Genomic DNA, 23,100 nt, shown 5'->3' on the forward strand with positions numbered 1-23,100 from the left:
CTACTCACACAAGTAACCATGGCAGGAAAGGAAGGACTGAATAGATTCAAGCAATTAGTAGTTTCCCTCAAATTGTCTCTTACCTCGAGGCATTCGAGCCACTTTCCAAGTAGGCTTGTGTAGAATGTCTTCAGTATTTTCCTCAGTGAGAAGTATATTCTCTCTGGTCCAAACACTGACCTTCACAGACAGCAAACAGCCCAATTAGTGGATGAGAAGGTGAAGGGGGCTGGACCTCATCCCCATGCAATTACCTCCAGTCACCCCTCGAGCAGCCACCCACACAACAAACAGTGAGCATGTGGTGTCGGCCAATAGCACTGTGAATGACCATGAAGAAAGAAGAGAGCGGGCGCTGAACATTAGGCACAATTTCCTCAACACTCCAGCTGTTGTGCTTCTCTAAAGTTTCACTTCCTTTGTACAACCCAAATCAAGCTTTGGCTAACTTCTTCTCCTCATTCAACCTTACTTTGCGGGAGTTTTTGCTGCCAGTCACCCATGTGCTCTCTCTCCGCTGCCGATGTGTGTGATGATGAACTCAAGAAGAAGCAAAAGTCCTATTATACAGCGTAATACATGTCAAACAGCTGATATTTAATGGATACTTTTCTGTATATGAACTTAAATGTCTGAGAATGAGGCTGATCAGGAAACAAAATCTATATTTAGAATAACATGTTCCCATAGACATTCCTGAGGGAAGTACACATTAATTTATATAATTTCATGATGTAAAATGCACATACACATACAGAACATACTGTAACATAATAACTAAATAAGATCAGAAATGTAAATTTCATAGGTAAGTAATACTGCAGGTAATAACTGTAATAATAAAAGCATGAATCACAGTGCTGCACTCTTTAAGAAACCCTGACCTCTTCATACTCTTAGCATATTCATTATGTCTGTACTCTGATGATGTAATACACTGTCATGGTGTACCCACTTTCTCCCTTGCTGCTTTTTCTACTTCAAAGTAAACATCAGAGATTACTGTAAATAAAATGGTTTTTGCATGCAGTAACGTGTGTCGTGGCTGGATCACATGAAGGTCTATTGATGCCACTGTAGTTGCTACAAGTACTTGTGCTTAAACAACAAAACTGGTCATTTTTAAAGCCTTACAAGCCAACTCTAAACACATTCTGTAATTTTTAATCTGTCAGTTTTTTGGATTCAAGTCTGATTAAGGCTACAAGTACTTGGTTAAAGCTACATGAATATTATGGTTTTATAGCAACAAATAGTGATGAACAAACAGAAAGTTATCACCAACTCTTTCAACTCAAAGTTTTGGTTTTCCAGCCAACAAGGACGGCTCTCAGCGAGCTATTTGTTTTCAGCACAAAAACTCTAATAAACACAGTCCAGCACCTGCCCAGTCTTAGAAGTTGGTGGAGAACAAAATGGAGCTAACAGGAACACAACCATCACAAATGAATGCTTATGCTGTGTAAAAAGGCAATTATTGGTAACATGTTCATTAAATATAATATGATAATAGTGTGTTTTTAGCTTGTTCCACTGCCCCTAAATAACCAAAAATAAATTAATGCAGCATCAAGGTTAGAGAGTGTCACGGTTAAGGTTGGACAACACAAACAATGACTTTTGGTAGGTGAAGGATGCAAACTGCAGCCTCTAAGTCACATTCTTTGTACACTTAGCTTGTTGTCCCATGTAATGCTAATCTCATTTTTGCTATTCAAAGATCATAGAAGTCATTAGAAGCGAGTGTCGGAAAAGCTGCTTTTAGCACTTATACGAATCCTATATAATATCTGCTGCCTGATGACATGATTGTTGCATTAGAGTGAATGTAGGACAAAGCTTTGCCCTTTAAGGCACTGAGACGTATTCATTCATATTAGACAAATGTTAAATATTCTCTTGAACTCATAAAATACAGCAAGCATAAATGGGTCCAGATATAGAGGGCAGATGTGAAATAGACTTTGCTTTCTTGTTAAGAGCTACATCAATTCCACTCTTTTGTCAGAATGATACATATGAAGCTACAGTCAGTTAGCTTAGCTTAGCTTAAAGACTGGAAAGAGGAAAGTATGAAAATCAGCCACCGAGCATCTCTCATACAGACCTCCAAAGAAAGAGTCAGGAAAGCTTCTTCACTGTTTCCAGCCTGTACACTAAGCTAAGCTAAGCTAAGATAAAGTAAGCTAAGCTAACAGGCTGCTGGCTATAACTTTATATATACTGTACAAGCATGAGAGTGTCTCATCTAACTCTGGGTTCGGTAGAGAGTAAGCATATTTCCCGAAATGGTGAACCTTTGTTTAAGTGCAGCTCATTGGAAATGCATTGAACTGGTCCATCATGCAAAGATTAGAGTAACAGCCATTGAAGATTAAGAAGAGCCCTCAGAAGATGGTGTCTTCCTCTCGTACTCCATGCCACGGGGTAAGTCTAACCAAGCAGGGTCTGGGATTATAAACAGGTTGCTCTGGTCCAAGCTCCAAATCAGATGACTCCAGTGAGCTGAGGGACCCTGTGGGAGACCCTGAACCCTCGTATGCATAGATCCTTAGACAGTCAAATGGGGGAACGTGAGGATCCTGATCAGCCTCTGCCAGCCTGTCCAGAATAAACTGCCTGAAGACCTCATCCTCCGGCCCTATGAGGTGGGACTCTCGGAGGGACATTCGTATGCTGGCCCTGACGTCCTCCCTCCGCAGCCTCCTCTCCCTCCTCCTGGGGTGAGGTCGCAGCGGGACCACAGGCTGGCAGAAGTCCAGGTCTGCTCTTAAACCCCCTGGCTCTCCGTAATACAGCACCTTCTGTGACACTGTCTCAGGCAGCTCTAGCTCCTTCGCCTCCACCTCCAGTACCTCCTGCTGCTTCCGCCTGTGTCTCCTCACCATCAGCATTAGAATCGACAGCACTGCAGACGCAACACAGTAGGAGATCATTACAGTTAAACAACAGGGCACAAGCTTCGTGAGAAAAAAGCTTCCAGGGCGCCCGATGGAGCATGCGCATCGAACGTATAAGTGCATCAAAGATAATAGCAGCCAGATTTGTTTTTCTGTGAATTATGATGCAAAAAGTCAAAATGAGGGCAGATTAGGTCATAAATTATTTATTTTTTAAATTTCATCCCAGACATAAAGACAGAATTATTTTATTTGCTCCATGTGGCCCAGAATGCAAAGTGAGTGTTTATTTTTTTCTGCTGTGTCTTCACGGGGTATTGTGCTCATCCGACAGAATGTTAGCATAGCAGGTATTGTCATTAATCTTTCATGTGATGGGCACAGGGAGGACACAAAGCAGCCGAGGTCATAATAAAGCTCTTCACTATGCAAACCCATCAGTGTCCCAGGATGGCATTGCTACTGATGTATTGCAACCAATACGCTCATTACCTGACATCATTGCTCTGCAAGCTTTCAGCATTTTAAAAGTGTGTGTTAAAGGCACGCTGGTGAGTTTTAAAAAGGGGATTCAATGAAAGTGCAAATTTGTTAATGAAGAATCCTGCTGTTCAACACACGTTTATATACTTGCCAAAATGCTGTGAGGTGGAACTGCTTTAGCTCAACAGATCCGCTGAAAAAGAACGACTTTTTTTTACAACATAATATCAGTGAGACTGTCATTGTTTCATTATCCTCTGTGAAGACCAATTTCCTAAAGGAATATACTGACTTTCTGGGAGTTTGATCCTTGGTCACCTTAATGCTAATGACTATGAGTCAAGTAATTATAGATGTCTGGCATTATTCAAATGGCTCCTATCTTATGAAAATGTCAGTTTACATCATCAGTCAAACCCTTTGTGAGGCGCAAACGTCGGCTCTCTCATCCACTTGACTCCTCTTGTGTAAACAAAGCAAACTATATTTTTATCATGCCTGTCTGATGTCTGTCTTGTCAATCTCACTGAGGTCTGGAGAAAAATGGCAGAACAAGATCTTCGGTAATCCAGCCACAGCCTTTTTATTGGCTGTTTGAAAAACCTGTGAAGATGCCAAACTCCAGAAACAAAATGCTTTTCTATGAATAGCAAATCTTTGTAATTCTTCTCCCTGGTGTAATTTTATTGGCTTGAAGTACATCAACAGCCTGCTGTGTTTACACTTGAATTGCTCCCAACCTTACAGAGGTCTTCAGGGTCTGGAGGATTATGAAAAAAAAAGATCTTCTCCTTTTGAAAGTACATCTATCACTGACAGAGTCTATTTCAACGTTCAGTATTTTACAACCGTAACAGACACGTCAGATTTAGATATGGAGCCCCGAAGCTGACAAAATGAAGTGAAAGGTTACAGCACAAGTCAAAAATACAGCTGAATACATCAGTCAGTAATAGTCTTAATGAACTAATTCAGAGTATGGAGGATAACAAGACATACTACAATACATAGTATACCCTTTATAGTAGTGTAGTCACTGTACATTCTTTTGTACCAGTAGCTTTTAGCCTGCAAGCTAATGCTAATAATTTTAATAATAATATGGAGAATAAAACCCACTTGCAAATGATAAAAATAAGCTAAAGGATAAAGCTGAAAAGAGAATAAAGAGAATGCATAACTTACTATTATTATTATTATTGATGCATTCTGTTATAGTTTTGACAACATTTTACCAAATTTTGTCAGTTTTGGGGCTCCATATTTAAAAGAACCAATCTTCCAGACTTAGCTCTTCATTTCTCATTTTGCACACAGACCCTGAGACGATTTTGATGCCAGATGGCTAAAACTTCCAAGAGACCAAGCTCTGAAAAACAGTGTATTCCTTCATATACAGCCTTATTATATCTCAGATTGATATTCTGGACTGAGATGGGATGTGAATTCAAGCTAAGACCATGCTTGCTTACCTGTGAGTGTGAACAGGCAGACCACAAGCCCTAACAAGGTTTGCAGGCTGACCCCCATAGACAGGGCGAGGGCCTTCACCCCCCCTGTGGGACAGTGGCCAGCAGGTTGGCAGCTGCACACGCTGATGGTCAAAGTGCTGGTGCTGGAGAGAGCTGGAGAGCCGCTATCTGTCACCACAACAGGCAGGAGATACTGAGTTTGATCCTTGCGGGTAAAAGTGCTCCTGCGTGCGACGATGCCAGCTGTATTGTCTGAAAGAGAAGTCAAGAGAGGTGCACTTATTCTTCAAAAACACATGAGCGCTGCCTCCACTGCTGATATTTTGGAGGGAATTCAAAGCTGAACAACAAGTGAAGTGACACGCGTAATGTGATTTAAAATACAATCTAAGTTCTCTGAAAGGCCCGAACACCTTGTCAAATCTAATTTTGAGTGTGTACAAAAGTAAATTCGGAAAATCTCTTTTCGGTTTTGGGTTCACCCGAAAGACTTTATCGAGAGTCTTGAGCAGTAACTTTTTGGGAGTCAAATTTGCCTTGTGGCATATGGAAATGCATTTTATTAAATGTGTTCCTTCTTGATTCATTATTCATTTCCTGGTTGCTGACTGGACTGCTGTGCCTGCCTGGCTAACCACCCATACACTCCACCTGCATACATTTCATTCTAACTCACTCCACACACTCAAACTTGCCTCTGCTGCACACTTTAAACAAAACTGCTTGATTTTTACTGCCCACTTTCATTATGAACTTGGAAAAATGGTTGACTGCCCGCTGGCTACGAGGCAAACACTCCTTTACTTTACTTACTCGAGAGGCTGTCAGCCACGAAAACTACAACCTAGCGAAGGATTTCATGTGGCACAAAAACACTTACGGGTACACAGTGTTCATTTGAATTCAAAGTCTTGTTATCATAAAGGATATCCCTTCATTCTCCTTTTGTCAGTCAGCTATGTCACTGTTCATATAGGCTGTGGTTTAGCTGCACAGCTCACCATCATTATTCCAGCCACCAGATGAGGCTTTAAGTGTGACTTCATGTGGTTTCATGTAATTTGCTAAGTGAATCTTCTTGCTGCAAGATAGGTATAATATGAGGTATAATAACACAAATTTAGTTCATGCTGATGGTCTCAGTGCAACAGTACTGAGTAATTCAGCAACTGGTTCAATGCACAACCCAAATTCTGCTATTGTAATTCATTATGACTATTCACTGTGAAGCATTTCCAAGATTTGTCATCACCACCAGTAGTCTTTTTCGGGGGGGTGCAGTGCACCTCTAAAGAAACACTCTGACATTTTGGGAAACATGCTCATTTGCTTTCTTGCACAGAGCTGGATGAGAAGATGAATACCACTCTAATGACTGCGTGATAAATATGAAGCTAGCAGCCAGCAGCATGTTAGCTTAGCTTAGCACAAAGACTGCAAAACTGGAAACAGCTAGTCTGGCTCAGTAGAAAGGTCAGAAAATCTGCTTGCACTGCCTCTGAAGCTCACCAATCAACACAGTGTATATCCAGCTCTCAGAAGTGTAGTCTTGTTGTCACAGAAACTCCAGGGAGTCGCTGTGGTTCTTAGACTTTCATTTTTGTACAAGTTTAACAAACAAGCTCTAGCTCGTTAATGAGTGAGCTTTTAAGGTGCTGGTGGATATGTTTTCCCCAAAATATTGAACCATTTCCTTCAGCACCAAAAGATTCAGAGCTACAGGGGCATCGTGTGTGCCTAATCATCTAATTGAATATAACCTTGATTATCTCTGATAGTGAAGTTTGGATTGATATGCTTCTCGGGCACCATGGAGAAGTAGAAGTGGTGTCCCTCCACAGGCTCGTCTGGATCAGTAGCACTGAGCAGCTGAATGAGCTGAGAGACACAAAGACACATTACCAAGGAAATATGAGCAGAACAAGTGGCACATACACACAACAGATTTCCTTGGAGGTCTAAGTAATCATATGAAGAATCTCAATCAGCAGCTGACTGTTATGTGGTGTAGCGCTACACAATAGTCAAATGGTTCATTGTGATTCCTTCACTAAGTTTAAAAAGACATACTGAACAGCACAACAGTTTAATACAATGTAATACTTTTACCATCCACGTTCATGGAAATTCTCATTGCCGAAATGCATATATAGTAAATCATAAACATCAGTGCATCATAATATACATACTTCTCCCGCCTGTGTTCCCTCACAGATATATGGCTGGTAATCTCTTGCAAGCCTTGGCACATTGTCGTTTATGTCCAGCACTTTGATGAACACCACCACAGAGGAGGATAAATGGTTGTGCGCTGCAGTAGTGAAGATAGACATTTGCTGGAGTCCACTGGGTGCATGTATCATAAATGCTTTGTAAAAGCTCTGTCAAAATACTACTTAAGACTGATAAATGTTTGTACTTTCTGAAACACGACTGTGAAGTAAAAAAAATGGGCACTGAAGTTTCACTACTTTCTCCAAAACAAGACAGACTGAATGGTAAAAAAAAGAGTAGAAAAGTTTGTCCTTCTGTGGAAATGTAAGGGTTTGGATCACTCTAGAACAGCTGTAGTCAAACTGAATTTTAAACTAGATGCTGTATCGCAGTTTTAGTTACATAAAAGCAGCATTTTGACCTGCCAACATTAAGTAGGTTTTGCATTTGAAGTCTGCATTTGTATGCCTTTAGCTCACAATTTCAACTGTTTATTAATTTCTTTTATTTATTTCGATCATTAATTTATTACTTTTTGGCTGACGACATATCCATCGCTTTCGGCTAACTATGTCAACTGTTCCTAAATTGCTTTTGGCTAATTGCTTCTAGCTGTCTACAATCATTTATTCGTTACTGTTAGCTAACGATTTATTCATTGTTTTTGCTATTTCAGCTGTTTAGAAATTGCTTTAACCTATGTTCTTGTAGCGAAGTGCTTTTAGCTATTTGAATCATGCTTTCATTTTCAGCTAACAATTTATTCACTGCTTTAAGCTAACAAGTTCAACTGTTGATTAATTGATTTTAACTAAGTTCTTTTAGATATCTATTTAAATTATGTATTCATTACTTTTGGCTAACTCTTTCAAATGTTTACTCAACGCTTTTAGCTGTTTAAATCATTCATTCATTATTTTTAGCTAACAACATATTCATTGCTTTATGCTAACTATTTCAGCAGTTTATTAATTGCTTTTAGCTATTTACAATTATTTATTCATTACTTTTAACCACAAATGTATTCATTGTTTTTTGGCTATTTCAACTTTTTATTAATTGCTTTCAGCAAATAAATTCAACTGTTTATTCATTACTTTTTAGCCTCTATTGCAACCATTTCCATGTCTTTAGCTAACTGTTAGCCTAGCTTGCTTCTGAACTAGCTCTCAATCACGACAGGTATTGTTCAGGTGTTACAGCTGACTCTGTATACGGATACTTTTTAATCAAATTGTGGTTGTTATTTTGTATAAGGTCGACTGCATTTATATCAAATAACCTCTTGCAACAGTCTGGTTGCATTTTTCATCAACACATTGGCTTGAATATATTCTGGACATGTTTCATGACTGAGTGGGATAAATGTGTCATAAATTGGTCGTATCAACAATATGCTGTAGCATATGATATGAAATTCTCCTTACTCGTTTCCTTTGCTTCAACAGTCAAATTATGCCAGTTTGAAGTCTCTCGGTCCAAAGCTTTAGTGACGCTTATAGTTCCATTGTTTGGGTCTATTTTGAAAGCTTTTGTGGTATCACTCCTTTTATCAATTGAATATCTGCAAGAAAAAAACACAGAGATACACATTTAGAAAGCAAGGTTGTTTTCTGGGCAAACAAAACATTGTGATACCACAGGGAGATTAATTAGGCAAACTGCTCAGTTTTTTTATCTGTTGACAGATATCCAACAAAGGGACTGCACACACAAATAATGTCACACAGCAACAACAACACGAGAAAAAACATGGCGTGTTTTGTGCATTGTTTCTCAGTTGTTTTAATTGAATGTTATTTCTAAGCTGACCACAGACTCTCTCCATTTGTCATTAATGAGGAAATGTCATTTAAAAGCAGTGAGACAGGAACTCTTACAAACAGAGAAGTTGAATAATAGTCTGTGTACACAATGACACAGCTGGTGCAGCTGCAGTGACATAACACACTTCTCTGTGTTTTGTTTCCTGGTAGTAGCTATTCCTTGCATTTTTGAATGTAAACATAAACTTAAAAGAGCATAAATTTATCATCCAAAGACCAAGCAAGCAAAATTATTTATGAAAGAAATATTTGCTTGTTATTGCGCAGGTCTTTCACACCACCATACCTTTAACCCTCATTAATACAAGTGATTATAACACCACGGTGAATTAGAGCAACCAGGATTGAAAACACGCCAAGTAATGAATCATTTGTGTGAGTCACTTTGCTGATAATGACATGGAAAATAAGCTAATTTGACCAAAGCAAACTTAATCATATTTAGTAGAACTATGGAAACCCCTAAAATGTCAGCCTGAATTTATTAATCAATGAGACACTGTCACCAAAGGGACAGTAATAGACGCTAGGCTGAGGATGATATGCAGCACCTGCCACTCTTAAGCTCTGTTGAGATGGACTACAGGCACCAGCACTGCTGCTGTCTCCTCTGCAACGTGCCCCACTTGCAAATGACTGCAAATCTCAATTCCATATGCCACCTCGTATGGTGCTTTATTACATTCCCACGTCCTAGCCACGTCGCTTTGTGATAATACCACAGCAATAGATAGAAAAGCCTGTGAGGTTAAAAAAAAAATCGTCATGATTTATTCAGCAGGGCTCATTTCCTACTAAAGTAATATGAGATAAATATGACCATGTACAGGGTATCCAGAGATCAAGGGTAAAAATGGATGCACCGAGCCAGTAACATTATTTGAAATGGAATGATTTTTCACCCTGTGGAGGAAGCTGTCTAGGGCAGGCTGTCTGGGGACATTACGCCCCCACCAGCGAGGGTATGTACCTCGTCATTATCATACTGGCAGTAGGCTGGCAGATGCCATTCTTCCTGGTTGAGGCGGTTCACATTACCTGACGGGCTTGTTGACTGTGTCAGTGTCTCTGGCACTAACGCTGCCAACCACAGTTCCCACAGCTACATTTTCAGGAACTTTCCAGTCGTAGACCGGTGAGAGGAAGACAGGCGGCTCATCCACATCCTCCACAACAATCTTGAGTGTCGTCCTGTCCCTGAACTCCTCCAAAGTCAGAAAACGAGTGTCCACGTGGTCATTGACTGCCTCGGCGGCCATGACAAAACGTCTTTTAGTTTCAAAGTCCAACGGCTGCGAAGGAAAGAAATAGCTGTAACAATTCATATTAATACTGTGGCTGTTCAAAGCAGAAACCTCTCGCTCATCATCATTAAGCAAGCTTAAAGAGTAACAGCTTTTCGAATATGTTTTGCCAACTCGTACTTAAGAGAGATGATTATTCCTGTGAGAGCAGGATGACTCCGACTGGATGTTAAAATTGTTTAGTCAATGTCAATAAGCTACCAGCTGTGAGCACGCACTTAAATAATGCTGTGTTTTCGATTAACATTATGATGCTAGTAATAAGAAAACAGCATGCAAACCATTACCGCATTCCCAGAATGATTCAGAGACAGTCAATAATGTTTTTTTTTTATTTTCATTTTTTTTTCATCATCACACCATCTAAATTGAAATCTCCTGTGCTACAGATGAGAGGCATACTGTATGTGGGAAAATAAATCCAGTATGGCACATGAGTCCAAGTGTAATCAGCATCACGAGCATTCTTAACTAATAGAAATTATTCAGGCCTTTCTCACTTTTTGAAATCACTGGGTCGCACTTGAACACACAGAGCTCGTGCCTAAATGAATGACTTCCAGTCAAGTCATAATTTTTCAATATTCATTTTTCTGTTTGGTTTTTGTTTGATGATAATTCTGCTCCTGGAAGGCAGCAGCTGATTGGCCCATTGTCCTGCTCTGTTGCTCAGTGTACAGCAGAGGGATGGGAGCCTCTAGCACGTAGCTAGCTGCCTTTCATGGGCCAAGCATTTTGGGAATTATGCTTATTTGCTCTCTGTTGTCTTGTCACCAGCGTCATTTTCCAGTAACTAGTGGAGATGTTAGGAAGTCTCTGCCCTCACCAAGAAAGAGTCCAGCACATAATGCACAACTTGTTGTTTTTACACTTAGTTTTTTTTCCTCTGATTGGACAAACAAAACATAATGTGTTAACTCATGAACTTTAGAGGTGCTGATAGGTCTTATCTTATCTGTCTTTGTGCTTTATATTTACCAGCCATATGAGAGTGGTATGAACCTACTTCATCTCTCGACTTATTTCCCAAAATGTCCAACTACTGCTTTGAGTTTGTTATACAACTGCACCATCACTGTCATTTTAGCAGTTTACCAGTAAGTAGACAAACGTGTCTGCTAATTGAGCCCTAAAATGAGGGTTTAGTAGACAGTTCACAGTTTCCCAAGAGGAAAACAGGCCCTTGTCACCCTCTTGTGATGTGTCAATTGGATAAAAACTGGCCAATTTCAGTGCTGCCGTGACTCATCAAAAGTAAGCTTTTCACATTGCCTGTTCATGTGTTGTAGCCAAGCACAGAGGAGTTCATTGTGCATATGCACCAAGACTATGTCTGCATACGTCTATGACCTGGAAAGGGGTCGATATTGCTGTTTCTACCAGGTGCGTGACTGTGTGTCGTTACTGGGTCCCAGTGCCAGGCTGTTACACTGTTACAGCTGGTAGGCTCATTAATTTTTAAAAGAATTATTTAATTTTTTTTTTTTTTTCTTTCCCTGTGTGTGGTTTAACGCTGATGCTGCTGCAGTGTGCCAGCTGTCTGTCTGTGAGCATGCTCGCATGATTACTGGGGAGTGCCAGGATGAGCTGCCATGCCCTCTATCAGGTGCAGTTTTTAAACTTAGTTCATGTTGGTGTCTGTGATTTTAATTAAATCTTAAACAGATTCGACATGGACGGCAATCATCGCCTGTAGCTTTTGTAAAAAGAATGTTTCTGAGCCTCAGGACCTCTGTGCTCACCCACACGACAGTTCCTACCGCCTTGAAAAATTACAAATATACATACAAAATTCATATGTTAGATATAGTAAAGTATGTAGTGTATAGGTCTTCACCTTGGCTAGCATAATAACTCCCTCCTGTGTCAGAGGGTCAGTTCTGATGATGAAAGTGGAGCTTTCCTCCAGGTCATCCTCCAGACTGTAGGTCATTCTGGCATTGATGCCAGTGTCTCCATCCTCGGCCATAATCCTGCCCACTGTGGTGCCCACGGCCGCATTTTCAGGAACGGCAAAGGCGTACAGGTCTGAGGAGAAAAGGATGTTTTTTCAAATGATTCATGCTGACAGCATTAGTCAGAGAAGCTGAACACTCGAGTAGGATATCAAAAGGAATACAAAATCTGGAGGATACCAAATTGGTTCTTTTGCAGCCTGTAATGATACATTTAGAGAAAAACAACAAATTAGAAAGTTTCTTTACTAAAACAACGCCTACAGAACTTGACAGTAAGTTGTAAGCAGCTAGTCAAGAGAGTCTGCTAGTGTGTAAAGTGATAAGGAGGGAGGCCACTGTGGTGGAGGGTCAATTTGTGTGAGGCACAGATAAATTGTGGCAACTCCGCCTAATCCCAGCCTAACTCTAATAAGAAGATGAGAACATGTGATTGTGTCTTTGAGGGACTCTATTTGGATGGCTGCCACGACTGCGAGGGACTCAACAGCAAGCAGCTGCTCCTGAAAACAAAAAAATCCCTGCTGATAATAATTTGCAATTATGTGACAAAACAGAGGGCACAGTTCAAAGTGATGTGTGGACATGGAATATTTATAAGGCCTTTTGAGTGAACGTGGAATCCATGGGATACAGTAGCACCGGCGGTGAATGAGAATGTGACATTAATCGTCAAAAGTATCATCCTTGCTGTCTCATTTCCGCAGAATTGATTTCCTTCCTGGGCGTTCATTTAGTGAGGTTTATCGCTGAGACGGCTAGGTTTGTTTCCAAAGGTCATGACAAATGTCCTTTCGTGTGTGAATGATTAAATTCATCCGGTGGGCGGCACATGTACGTGTGCACACGCAGATGAACAGAGCATCGCCATCTCCTTTCCCCGTCTCTCTCACACCCTCGCCCTCTCTCTTCCTTTGACTGTCTCCTTTTAATTTTGCCTGCCGTCTGAATAACAAGACCTGTACGGCCGAACGCGGCGCTGGCAGCACAAACCACCCACCCGAAACCGGAGAAGAGTGATCAAATAAATACCTCTTAGGTACAATATCAAACATGTCCTCGCAGTCTGCAACGCTTTGTACTCTTTCATTGATTCCCTGGGTGTGCACGGCCTGGCGTTTGCATCACTATGACTCATGCTGTATAAGTGACTCACGGTGCTGGAATGTGGGTCCATTGTCGTTGACATCAGTCAGGCTGACGGTGACTGTGGTGGAGGAAGAGTAGCCGCCACTGAGGCCCAGCATATCCTTCACCTGGACCACCACCAGGTACTGCTCCCTGGCCTCACGGTCCATGTTTGGCCAAGATGTGACAATAATCCCTGCAGGTGGAGGAGACAGACAGAGAGGAGGTACGCAAGAGGCGAGTTGAGTTCATTAAGACAGCATCAAGTGTATCTGTGGGTGGTTTTCTGTCTTCTTTTTTTCCCACCAAATGTAAGCGAACAAACTTTGCCTGGAGTATTCTTGGAGAGCCCTGTGCACTGTGTGCTGCTCCACACAGAACTTGAAGTCTGCAAAATTTATCAATACGCGCAGACGCATGAGGATGGCTTTCAGATGACTTAATGCTTCAGCAAACAGAGGAACAATCTGAATAAAGAGAATTACATGGCCCTGACAAATGGACTGTATCTGCTGTTTCCACTTTGGAAGTCATCACTTCAACCACAGTCATCTCATCTCGTTTCGATGACACAAGCTTTTCAGTAGCTGTTGGCTAGTCACAATATCCAGTCAGCTAACTACTGTGAATATATTTGATTTGTGATGAAAAGACATTATCCATCTGGACAGGTAATAATGCCAAAATATAGCTTATTTTTTTTTTTTTTCAACAATAAAGAATCTCTTTTTCTCTATTTTTTCCCATGAAAAGACCAAAACCAACAGTTTCTTAGTCTATCTTCCAAAACTTTAATGTCTGTCAATCTCAAGTCCATTTGTTCTGCCTGAAAAATGTCAAAAAAGGTCACAAATACATAGTTTCTTTTCCTTTTTTAAATAATTTCCGTAAACTGCTGGGCACTGTGGTTTTCAGCAAACATTACTCAAACAGGAGTAAATAGCAGATTTTCTGGGGACTGTGTTCAGCTGTGGATTAGTCTAGCTTTGGTGTAATGAGAACTTTGACATTATCAGGACTGTGAAAGAGGAAATAAACGACAGTGCTCATGTCATACGTGCTGAAGGAAAAGTCCCCGCAGTGCAACTGTGTGGCTAGCTGATATGTTTGCACAGAGGAATAAGACATACCAGACTTCGCTCGCACAGACAATACTTACTTGTAGGATCGATTCATTGGTGGTTTTAGTCTTTTCTCGGAATTTGTTGACAATGAGAAAAAGTTAGAACACCTCCAGGTTCATCCTTCTAGACTGAAGCCACAAGCAAAACTACAACTTACTGGTTTAAAGTCAACTGCTGCCCACTCCTCAGTGAAAACTAACAATTGGTTTCCTAAAAAGTCAGATTTGCCCTTTTACATATTGTATTCATTTGCATTTAAATATATATATTTTTTTGACGTCAATAATTCGCTCCCCCAACTCTTCACAGTTCAGGTCAGAAATGTGTGTGGGAAGTGTTGCAACTGACCTCTGTATTATACAAGTAAATGGTGTAAATGTACACGCGCTGGCATCAGTTGAACCAGTAAGCACTCACATTTTTCCCAGTGGTCTGAACAAGCAGCTGAATGTGTGAGCAGTTATTTTCAGAGATAAAGTTGCCAGGGGAATGTATACAATTCTGAAAGTGAGAAGTAAGTGTCTGACTCAGACCAGAGGGGCAAAGCCCAAAGACAAGAACGTTTCCCGCCTCAGCAGCCTGAAATTAGAAATATTTCTGCCCTTGTGTTCTTTTAAGATCACTTGTTGTGAAGATAAACGTTACTTCTGCACCTCCGTAACAACCCAAACTGTGTTTGTTAAGAGATTTGTTCAAACTGAAAGCCCCTGAATCTGTCAGCGGTACCCGTCTTTGGCTCCACAGAGAAGTAGGGCTCCCCCTGCAGGATGGAGTAGATGAGCTTGGCGTTGTTTCCTAACATGGGATCATCAGCATCTGTGGCTGTCACCTGGGCCACTGTGGTCCCTGTGGGGGGGAGAGGATCACACAGCCAGAGTTAGCTCAGGCAGCAGTTCCAGTCGACGGGGAAATAAAGTGATTATGCCACAGTCCCGCAGGGTCTGTCTGTCTGGCTCGGGGGGTGGCAGCGGTGGAAATGGAGAGAGGGGAGGGGGGGTGAGGTTGAGGTAGGGTTAGAGGAGGGATGTTGACAAAGGGGCAAGGGTTGGAGAAGTGGGGGTGGGGGGCAGCGATGGCGTTTCACAACAGGGTAAGGCTGTGCAGGTGTGTGTGACAGCCTCTCCAGCCCTGTAGCGACATCTCTCCCACAATCCACCTGCCCCTCGTTTTCTCGGCTTCGCTCTCCCTTTCAGGCTCTCCTCGCTATCTTTCACACTTACTGCCCTTTTCTCCGCTGACCATATCCTTCTCCTCACCTTGCTCTCTTTAGTATCTTTCGCTCTCTCAGCCCTCTTGTCTATCTCATTCCCTTTTTTCCCAGAGAGCACTCTATTTTTCTCTCACAGGCAGGGATTTACCGCAGCATTTCTTATTTTCAGTCGCCCGCACTCCAACCTTCCCCTCTCACTTTCCCTTTCCGAGTCAAATGCATTATGATTTATTACGAGTGAGATATTATGCTGCAAAAGCAGATTACATATAAATTGAAATGGTAATGTTTGTGGTATGAAAGGGCAGTGGTTATAATAACATTATTTAAGAAATTTAAGGCATCCAAGCTACGATTCAGAATCCAATACTTCTGACTTCCTGAATGGGGACAGATGATAGACGTTCATATAACCTTTAGTTTTTTGTCTTCAGTCGAGATTTCAGTTAAGAAAATTCATTTGAAAAGTATATCCTTAGACAGACTACAGCCAATAACAAGTTTTTATCTGCTCAATAAAAAACGTTTAACTTCTACTGGTAAACAAAACTCCAAAAAATACAGCTGCGCATTTGAATGTTGAATAATGCCATTGTTTAGCCGATCCTAAATATTACCACACCACCCTGAAAGCAGCTCCTTCTCATCAGAAAAATGTCCATATAACTTGACTGTGCTAGTAAGTTGTTTATATTCTATATTTTATACATATTTATATTTACATGTATTTTTTGGATGCAACCTCTAGTTGGCGTAGTAATGATGACACGAGCAAAGGAGGATGTCAGGTGATGCAGTATAAAGATGCATGTGACGAGAGTCAGCGTTGACTTATTTTAACTTACATAATGTACTTCAGTTAAGTAACGCTTTTAGCTCAAACCATGATCTTTTCTGAAACCTAACCCAAGTATTTTTGATGCCTAAACCCATCCAAACTGAGACCGTTTCATGATTTTCATGGTCTGGTAGGCCTATTGTACTTTCCAACTGTCATGTATGAGGATGTGTTGTTCAACATACCGGTTGGACACATCTCAGGGATGCTGGACACATATGGCTCGTTCTGGAACTGGGGGGCGTTGTCATTGATATCCTGCACCTTGATGATGAACTCTGACTGGGGTTCCTCTGGTTCATTGGACCACCTGTTGATAGCCTGTGCTTGAAGGACGTAGAAGGCCTTTTCCTCTCGGTCGAGCTTCTTCAGTGTCCGGATCTCACCGGAGTACTCGTCGATCTCAAACACATCTCCGGCACCTTCTCCTGATAATATGTACTTGATGGAAAACTCGCCTCGGTCAGAGTCGGATTTGAGCTTCAAAAAGAGGAGGGGGTACATGAAAGCTTGATTTTTTTTTTTTTTTTTTAAAAAACAGTTTTCTCAGAGGTAACCAGAAAACATATATTTTCAAAGAGAAGCACCGCATCAAGGACATGGAGGACATTCAATGTATGAGGTACCTGGCCAATAACACGAGGAGTGGGATCTTCCTCGGGGACAAACAGCTGTTTCCAGATCCAGCCTCTCTTCAGGCGACGGTGCAGATGAGTGGACCCCGGGGCCAATTGTTGGGCTTCCAGACCCTGAGGACCTCTCATATCGCTCAGCACTCCGCCAGGAATCATGGAAAAGACCGTCACCATGGCCAAAACACTCGGCATGCTCATTTTTACTGTCCATCCGTGTGTTTCCTCTGCACTTCCCATGGTTAGTGGACAGAAGTTAGAGGTATCACAGGTCCAGTGCTACCAATTCTTCATTCGACAGCACAGTAATTCATGATCCCGGCAGTGCTGTATCCCATCTTGTTATGATGTGGTTTGTATGCACGCTCATGTCTCTGAAATAAAATGTAACAATTTAATTAATGGCTGCAGTGAGAAATTTCCAGCAGAGCACAGAGATTGCAAAATGGTGAAATTGAAATCTGTAGCAGTGCAGCATAAAATCCCAAAATCAAGTGTTTAATTACACAACGCTTTAAATGCACGTGAAGTATTTTGAGTTTTTTGATTACAAAGCTGCTTTTAAAGGCAGCGTATGTGAATCTGACATTAGACATCGATCTGAAATATTCATTCATTCATTCATTCATCTTCTATACCCGCGTATCCCTTTCGGGGTTGCGGGGGGCTGGAGCCTATCCCAGCTAGCACATCGATCTGAAATATATGAAAGGCTAATATAACTTGAGGACTAGCAGCTAGTAGCTCAAGTAATTGTAAAACATAGACATTAAGGTTTGATTTAAACACACACAGAGACACATATTTGTATATTCTGTATATCTACCCAATATGAGTATAATATCCCCCTTTATGTAACTAGCAGTGTTACATAAAATCCAGGTTGAAATCAGCATGAAGGGGTCTTGAGTTCATGTGACAGGGCTGTGGGGACAGGTCTGACAAAACAGGTCGGGAATCACTGTTCTGTATGAGCTCTGTGATGACAGGATCCCTTTCTTCCTGTCTGCAGAGTTATGCTAAATCCATTGCACAACAACAACAACTCAGATGTATAACGAATTCAAGCGAGAGAAAGCCAGTCTGCATCTCACCAGAGAAAGACAAACCCTTTGTGTGAACTCTCCTTTTTTTTTTTTGGTCTTGCATCCTTCAGTCCGGCACGGGCCGCGGAAAACAGCCCTCTGTTTTGAATTCAGACAAGGCCCTGTATTGTGTTTCATGTGGGGGAGCAGGGCCTGAACATCATTCCTTAAGCATGACACTGCACTCTGCAGCTGACTAATGAAGACTTCTAATTAGATCAATGTCTCCCCAGACATGGAAAACAGAGACACACATGCCTCTGACAAACTATGACTCCAATCGATGCACCAATTATAATGTGCATCAGGATCAGGGTCAAGAGTGTAAGGACAATGAAAAGGCAGACAAGACAGCAAATTAGCAAGGACAACACAAATAAAATATCTCGAAGTGACAACCGCACCAATGTTAACAGGCTTAAACTTCAACAAATTCTTTTCCTTTATATGCTACATCAGTTAAATCTGGACTTTTCTTTCCGCTAGCAACGATAGCATCCACTTTCAGCTCAAAATATCACTGTGAAAAAGACCAAAATATCACACCACATCATGATTGCATTCTCCTCTTTTCTCTACTGTGATATTAGGATGTATTGGTTGGTTGGTTGGTTCCAAACTGTGGACGCTCCTCCACTTTCTTCTTATGCTCTTTTGTTTTAATTTCATCAGAAATTTGTTGCCGAAACATGAAACCCTGAACCCAATTTAGCTGTTCTCAACCAGCAAACCGTCAGAGGGATCAGATGTTATTAGGGACTAGAAGACACAACAGCCGTTATTCCAAACCATTTTAATAGAGTTTTTTGACACTTGGACGCTTTAATCCAAAGAGCTGCACATGAACACAAGCGCATGTGTTTTTAGCATGGCTGGTCCAAGTGGAAACTTAAATCACAGGTCCTGCAGGAAGTTGTTTCAGCAGTGCGAGCAGTTGCAGTATTAATGCTTTAACAGCTCATAATGCTCATGTTTAATCTTATGAAAGTAAATTAGCCGTCAAGATCCATTTGTAATGAACTGGTGAAATCAATTACAGATTCAGGCTGTCCTTTCTGAAATTCAATTTCGATACAGAACGTGAATGAAAGTATGCCTTTGTTCTTATGTATGTCTTTACGGGCCGTATTCATATCTCCCAGCATTGCGGAGTGACATTCCAATTAGTGGCCAGTGAATCGTGAGCTGTTATGGTCTTTCATAGGGCTGCCAAGCACGTGCCCAAACTGAACGCCTTGAGCCAAAACTAGACAACAACCCTCAATGATGTTACTCTGAGCAACTACTCAGCTGCCAACATGCCAAGGAGCCTGCTTAAAATCATCCTGGGGGTATCAGCCTTTACTGATGTGGCTGGAATAGTGCACAGGTCAACAGATGTTTGGGTGCCAATTTAACAAGATGGGGCTTTCTGGAAATAAGTGATGAAATTCTGGGAAAATAATAGGTATGCCAAACAACTCCCAGGCCCAGGTCTCTAAATAGCAAAGGCATTAGGGAGCAAGTAAAACAGATGTCCATGTGTGACAGGTATCTTGATGGTGCTTGATAATTATGATGACCCTGCAAAAGCCTGCTTTCAAAGCATCAAATATAGTGATGGATCCTTGCCATTTAAGCCTTTTATAAATCAATCAGTTGTCATTCAGAGCACAGGTTCTGAGAGAAATTGAGAGAAACTGAAAGTATAAAAAAAGAACCAAACATTGAACTCTGTGGTCAGTTTTCCCTTTTAAAAAGAAATTCTCATTTCTACATGACATGCAGTACATGCAGAGTGCCCTGAGGTTGACAACCATTCATTACCTCTAATAGGCCGTCCTCCCATTTCCAGCAGTCTTCTGGTAGCCTGTATGTACAGTACGCTACTCCACCACATGACAGAATGACAACGAGCTGCAGTCTCACAATGTTAAGCACTAGATGCGCTGAGACCGTCACATTATTTTCCTATATGGTGATGTGTTCTAGCTAATAAAATGTCGCTCTGTTGTAGAAATGGTTCCAGGATGATGTTAAAATGTGTCTAATGTGCCAGCACAAATGTTAAAATGCAGTAATAAAGAAAAAGCAGCTTCTACTTGACATTGTGGTTGACACAATCAGTATCAATATGCACTGCCAAGGCCCACTGCTACGTGACGCTGTCGCTATATGAGCATTAATCAGGTTGTTTTTCATGCATCGATCTTCTGACTCGGTCATAAGTAGGATAACTGAAAAAAGAAACAGAAAATTTTGAAAAATGTGAAAATGTGTGAAGCTGAAAACCTGACAGTGAATCTAAATATAGACTCAAAACTCTCATTTAACTACAGCTATTTGCAGTCTTGTAGAGAAATCCATCTGTTAAGCCTTGCATCGTTAAGATCACCCTTCCAAGACAAAATGTCCTTAATTGGTCATTTGGGAGCTTATCATGGGACTTGTTGTTTACTGTTCAGCTCCGTAAAACAATAACACTGACATGTAATTTATGTTTCCTAAATCAGGACCTCAAATGAGTCCAGAGACTGAGCTAGAACAACAGGGGAATGTCAAGCCATCATGTACTTGCAAATAAGTAATTTGCTTGATTTTATTATGTGCACAAGTGGAAATCACCACTGTTTAGTAAGTGTCACGAATTTCCACTGACATTTATCAGCGATAGGACTACATCCTATTATTTTTCCTCTTTATTTTTCATTAGAAACAATTAACTGATGTTCCAGAATAAAAAAGATGAGTGGATTTAAACTAAAGGCAATTATCTATAAAGACTTAATTACTGTGATAAAAATAAGTTTGTGACAAAGTTTCAAATTAACTTTGAAGGAGTATCAGACGTAGACAACATCCTGAGAGCAGACGAACATCTTAATACACTTAAAAGCAGAACTTGAGTGTCAGCCACGCTGCAGCGTTCACTCCCACAGTTTTTCCAGTCATATTGTCGATGGGCCTTTGTTCTGTGCTGTGATGCCACGTCATGTTAGCGGTTTCCAGACATTTCATTGTTTTGTCAAGGTTTTTCTCCTCATTTAATGAAAATGTTCTGCAGTTGCAGATGGGATATTCATGCGTGACAGTTTACTGCCCTTGAATACGTAGACCATCATAATGGACAGGCAAGTTAATTCACTGGGAACACGCCTGAAATGAACCGCCTAAAGAAAGGGCAAGGAAGCTGTTAAGTCACTATTTAACGACATCTGAGGGAAAGCTTTACACGCAATTTACAAAGGTATGATGTTACTCAATAGGGGGTGGAAAAAAATGTAAATAAAATCAACTTTTGCGACCAGAGGCCTGAAATGGTCAGCTGGGAAAAAAAAGCCTTTTACACAACGACTTCACGTTGTTACTATTAAAGTTCCCACAGCTGCCATGAGTGCTGTTTGCTTCAACATGTTTACGTGTTTCCTGGGGGGCTTTGGAGCCAATACCTGTCCCCCATGCAGCTAACCTTAGCTGTCCTATTGACTGTCTCTGCTGGGACTGGGAGCTCCCAGTGAACGTGACAGGATTACCACAGCCTCAGACACCAGTCTCATATTAGGAGATACAGTACCAGGCTCCTGGCACCCAAAGGCTGAGTAAGCTAATACGACTGCCAGTTGCGTGGCTAACCGAGCTAAGTAGCTGCTGTTAGCAGCAGTTAGCAGTTACTTCAGAAATAAGTGTCAAAAAAACAAGTGTCAATCTGTCCACCAGAAAACTCTCTTACCAACAGGTAAGGCTGTCTGTCCAGAGTTGATTTTCTATGATCCAGTTTCACCCAAATATAGTTATAAAGTTATGTTTTCGTACAGTAATCAGTGAAGCCTGGCACCCACAAACATTCCTCTCTTTACATGGCAGTTTCATTGGACTCAATATTGGTAACACCCGAGGGCAGGATGAGTCATCAGCATTTCTTTTGTGTGTTTCCCAGGAAATGACAACATCTAAAATACCACTAATAATACCTACAAAACATCTTTTCTGCCATTGTTGGGCCAGATACTGGTGTAGAGGCACAAGACGCATGTTAAAAACACTAACATGGATTTTTGACTCAGTGGGAACTTCAATTAAATCCACTTTAAAGTGAGTTAGCAATCTCAGACATTATTTTAAATCAAAACATCAGTTGTTAAAAAAGGCACAACACTACGAAAAGCCTGCAGTTGTCTGAAGAGATGCAAGAAATGTACTGATTTCTTGCTTTGACAAAACCTTCCTGCTGTGGCCTTTATATTGAAGACCTGTTTACTCTGTATTCCTCTATACATCATTTCTTAGATAATTGATAAAATTGCATCTAATTATCGTCTGACAAAGGAGAATCTCTTATGGAATGTATAGCATCCACCGACACACCCACCTGTTTGTGTGATGCTGCAGTCCCCCAAGCCACTTGTCACCAACCACCGTCAAGAGTAATCATCGCAGGGTGTAAAGAAACGCAATCTGCTTGACTAAATACCCTGGTACTGGAACGCAATTCAGTCACCACAATGGCAGAAGCGAACGCGCGTGGTTCTCACAATGTGTAATCCCCTCCGCTGACGACCTCCCCTTTTCTTCTTCTTCTCTCCTCGTTTCTGCCCTTCTCAAACTTCCTGGAGAAGAACAAACACAGGCCCTATTGTCTAGGACTCACATCTGAACACTGCAGAACACTCAGGGCCTTCATTGCCTTGCAAATACTCACAGTCCGGACTTACAAATGGATTTCTATCTTTTCACCCGCTCTGGTTTTTTCTCCCCGCGTTCCTGAACAATCCAGTGCTTATTAAAGTCGAGCTGGAGCATGGACGGGATGGTAATTCATCCACTGTATGACCACTATTTCTGCTAGTGATCGGAAGGCAACAGTCTGTTTTTTGACATTCAAGCCAAGGGAGCATGTTGTTCCTGCATGCCTCGTCCTGTGGCGTTTAAAAATTGACCTCCCATGACACC

General features: G+C 41.2%; 1 protein-coding gene across 1 annotated transcript; it reads right to left on the reverse strand.

Moving 5' to 3' along the window:
• Nucleotides 1-584: 584 nt before the first annotated feature.
• cdh19 (cadherin 19, type 2) lies at nucleotides 585-22,690 on the reverse strand. The gene is made up of 12 exons (XM_076761804.1): nucleotides 22,520-22,690; nucleotides 17,081-17,460; nucleotides 16,640-16,934; nucleotides 15,133-15,252; nucleotides 13,311-13,478; nucleotides 12,037-12,227; nucleotides 9,934-10,187; nucleotides 8,497-8,633; nucleotides 7,045-7,166; nucleotides 6,616-6,733; nucleotides 4,856-5,107; nucleotides 585-2,908 (listed from the first exon to the last, which is right to left on the reverse strand). Exons 2-12 carry the CDS (start codon nucleotides 17,324-17,326, stop codon nucleotides 2,388-2,390), a joined length of 2,424 nt encoding a protein of 807 aa, XP_076617919.1. The 5' UTR covers nucleotides 17,327-17,460; nucleotides 22,520-22,690; the 3' UTR covers nucleotides 585-2,387.
• Nucleotides 22,691-23,100: the final 410 nt, after the last annotated feature.

Source organism: Chaetodon auriga, chromosome 21 (genome assembly GCF_051107435.1).
Source record: "Chaetodon auriga isolate fChaAug3 chromosome 21, fChaAug3.hap1, whole genome shotgun sequence".
NCBI lineage: Eukaryota > Metazoa > Chordata > Actinopteri > Chaetodontiformes > Chaetodontidae > Chaetodon > Chaetodon auriga.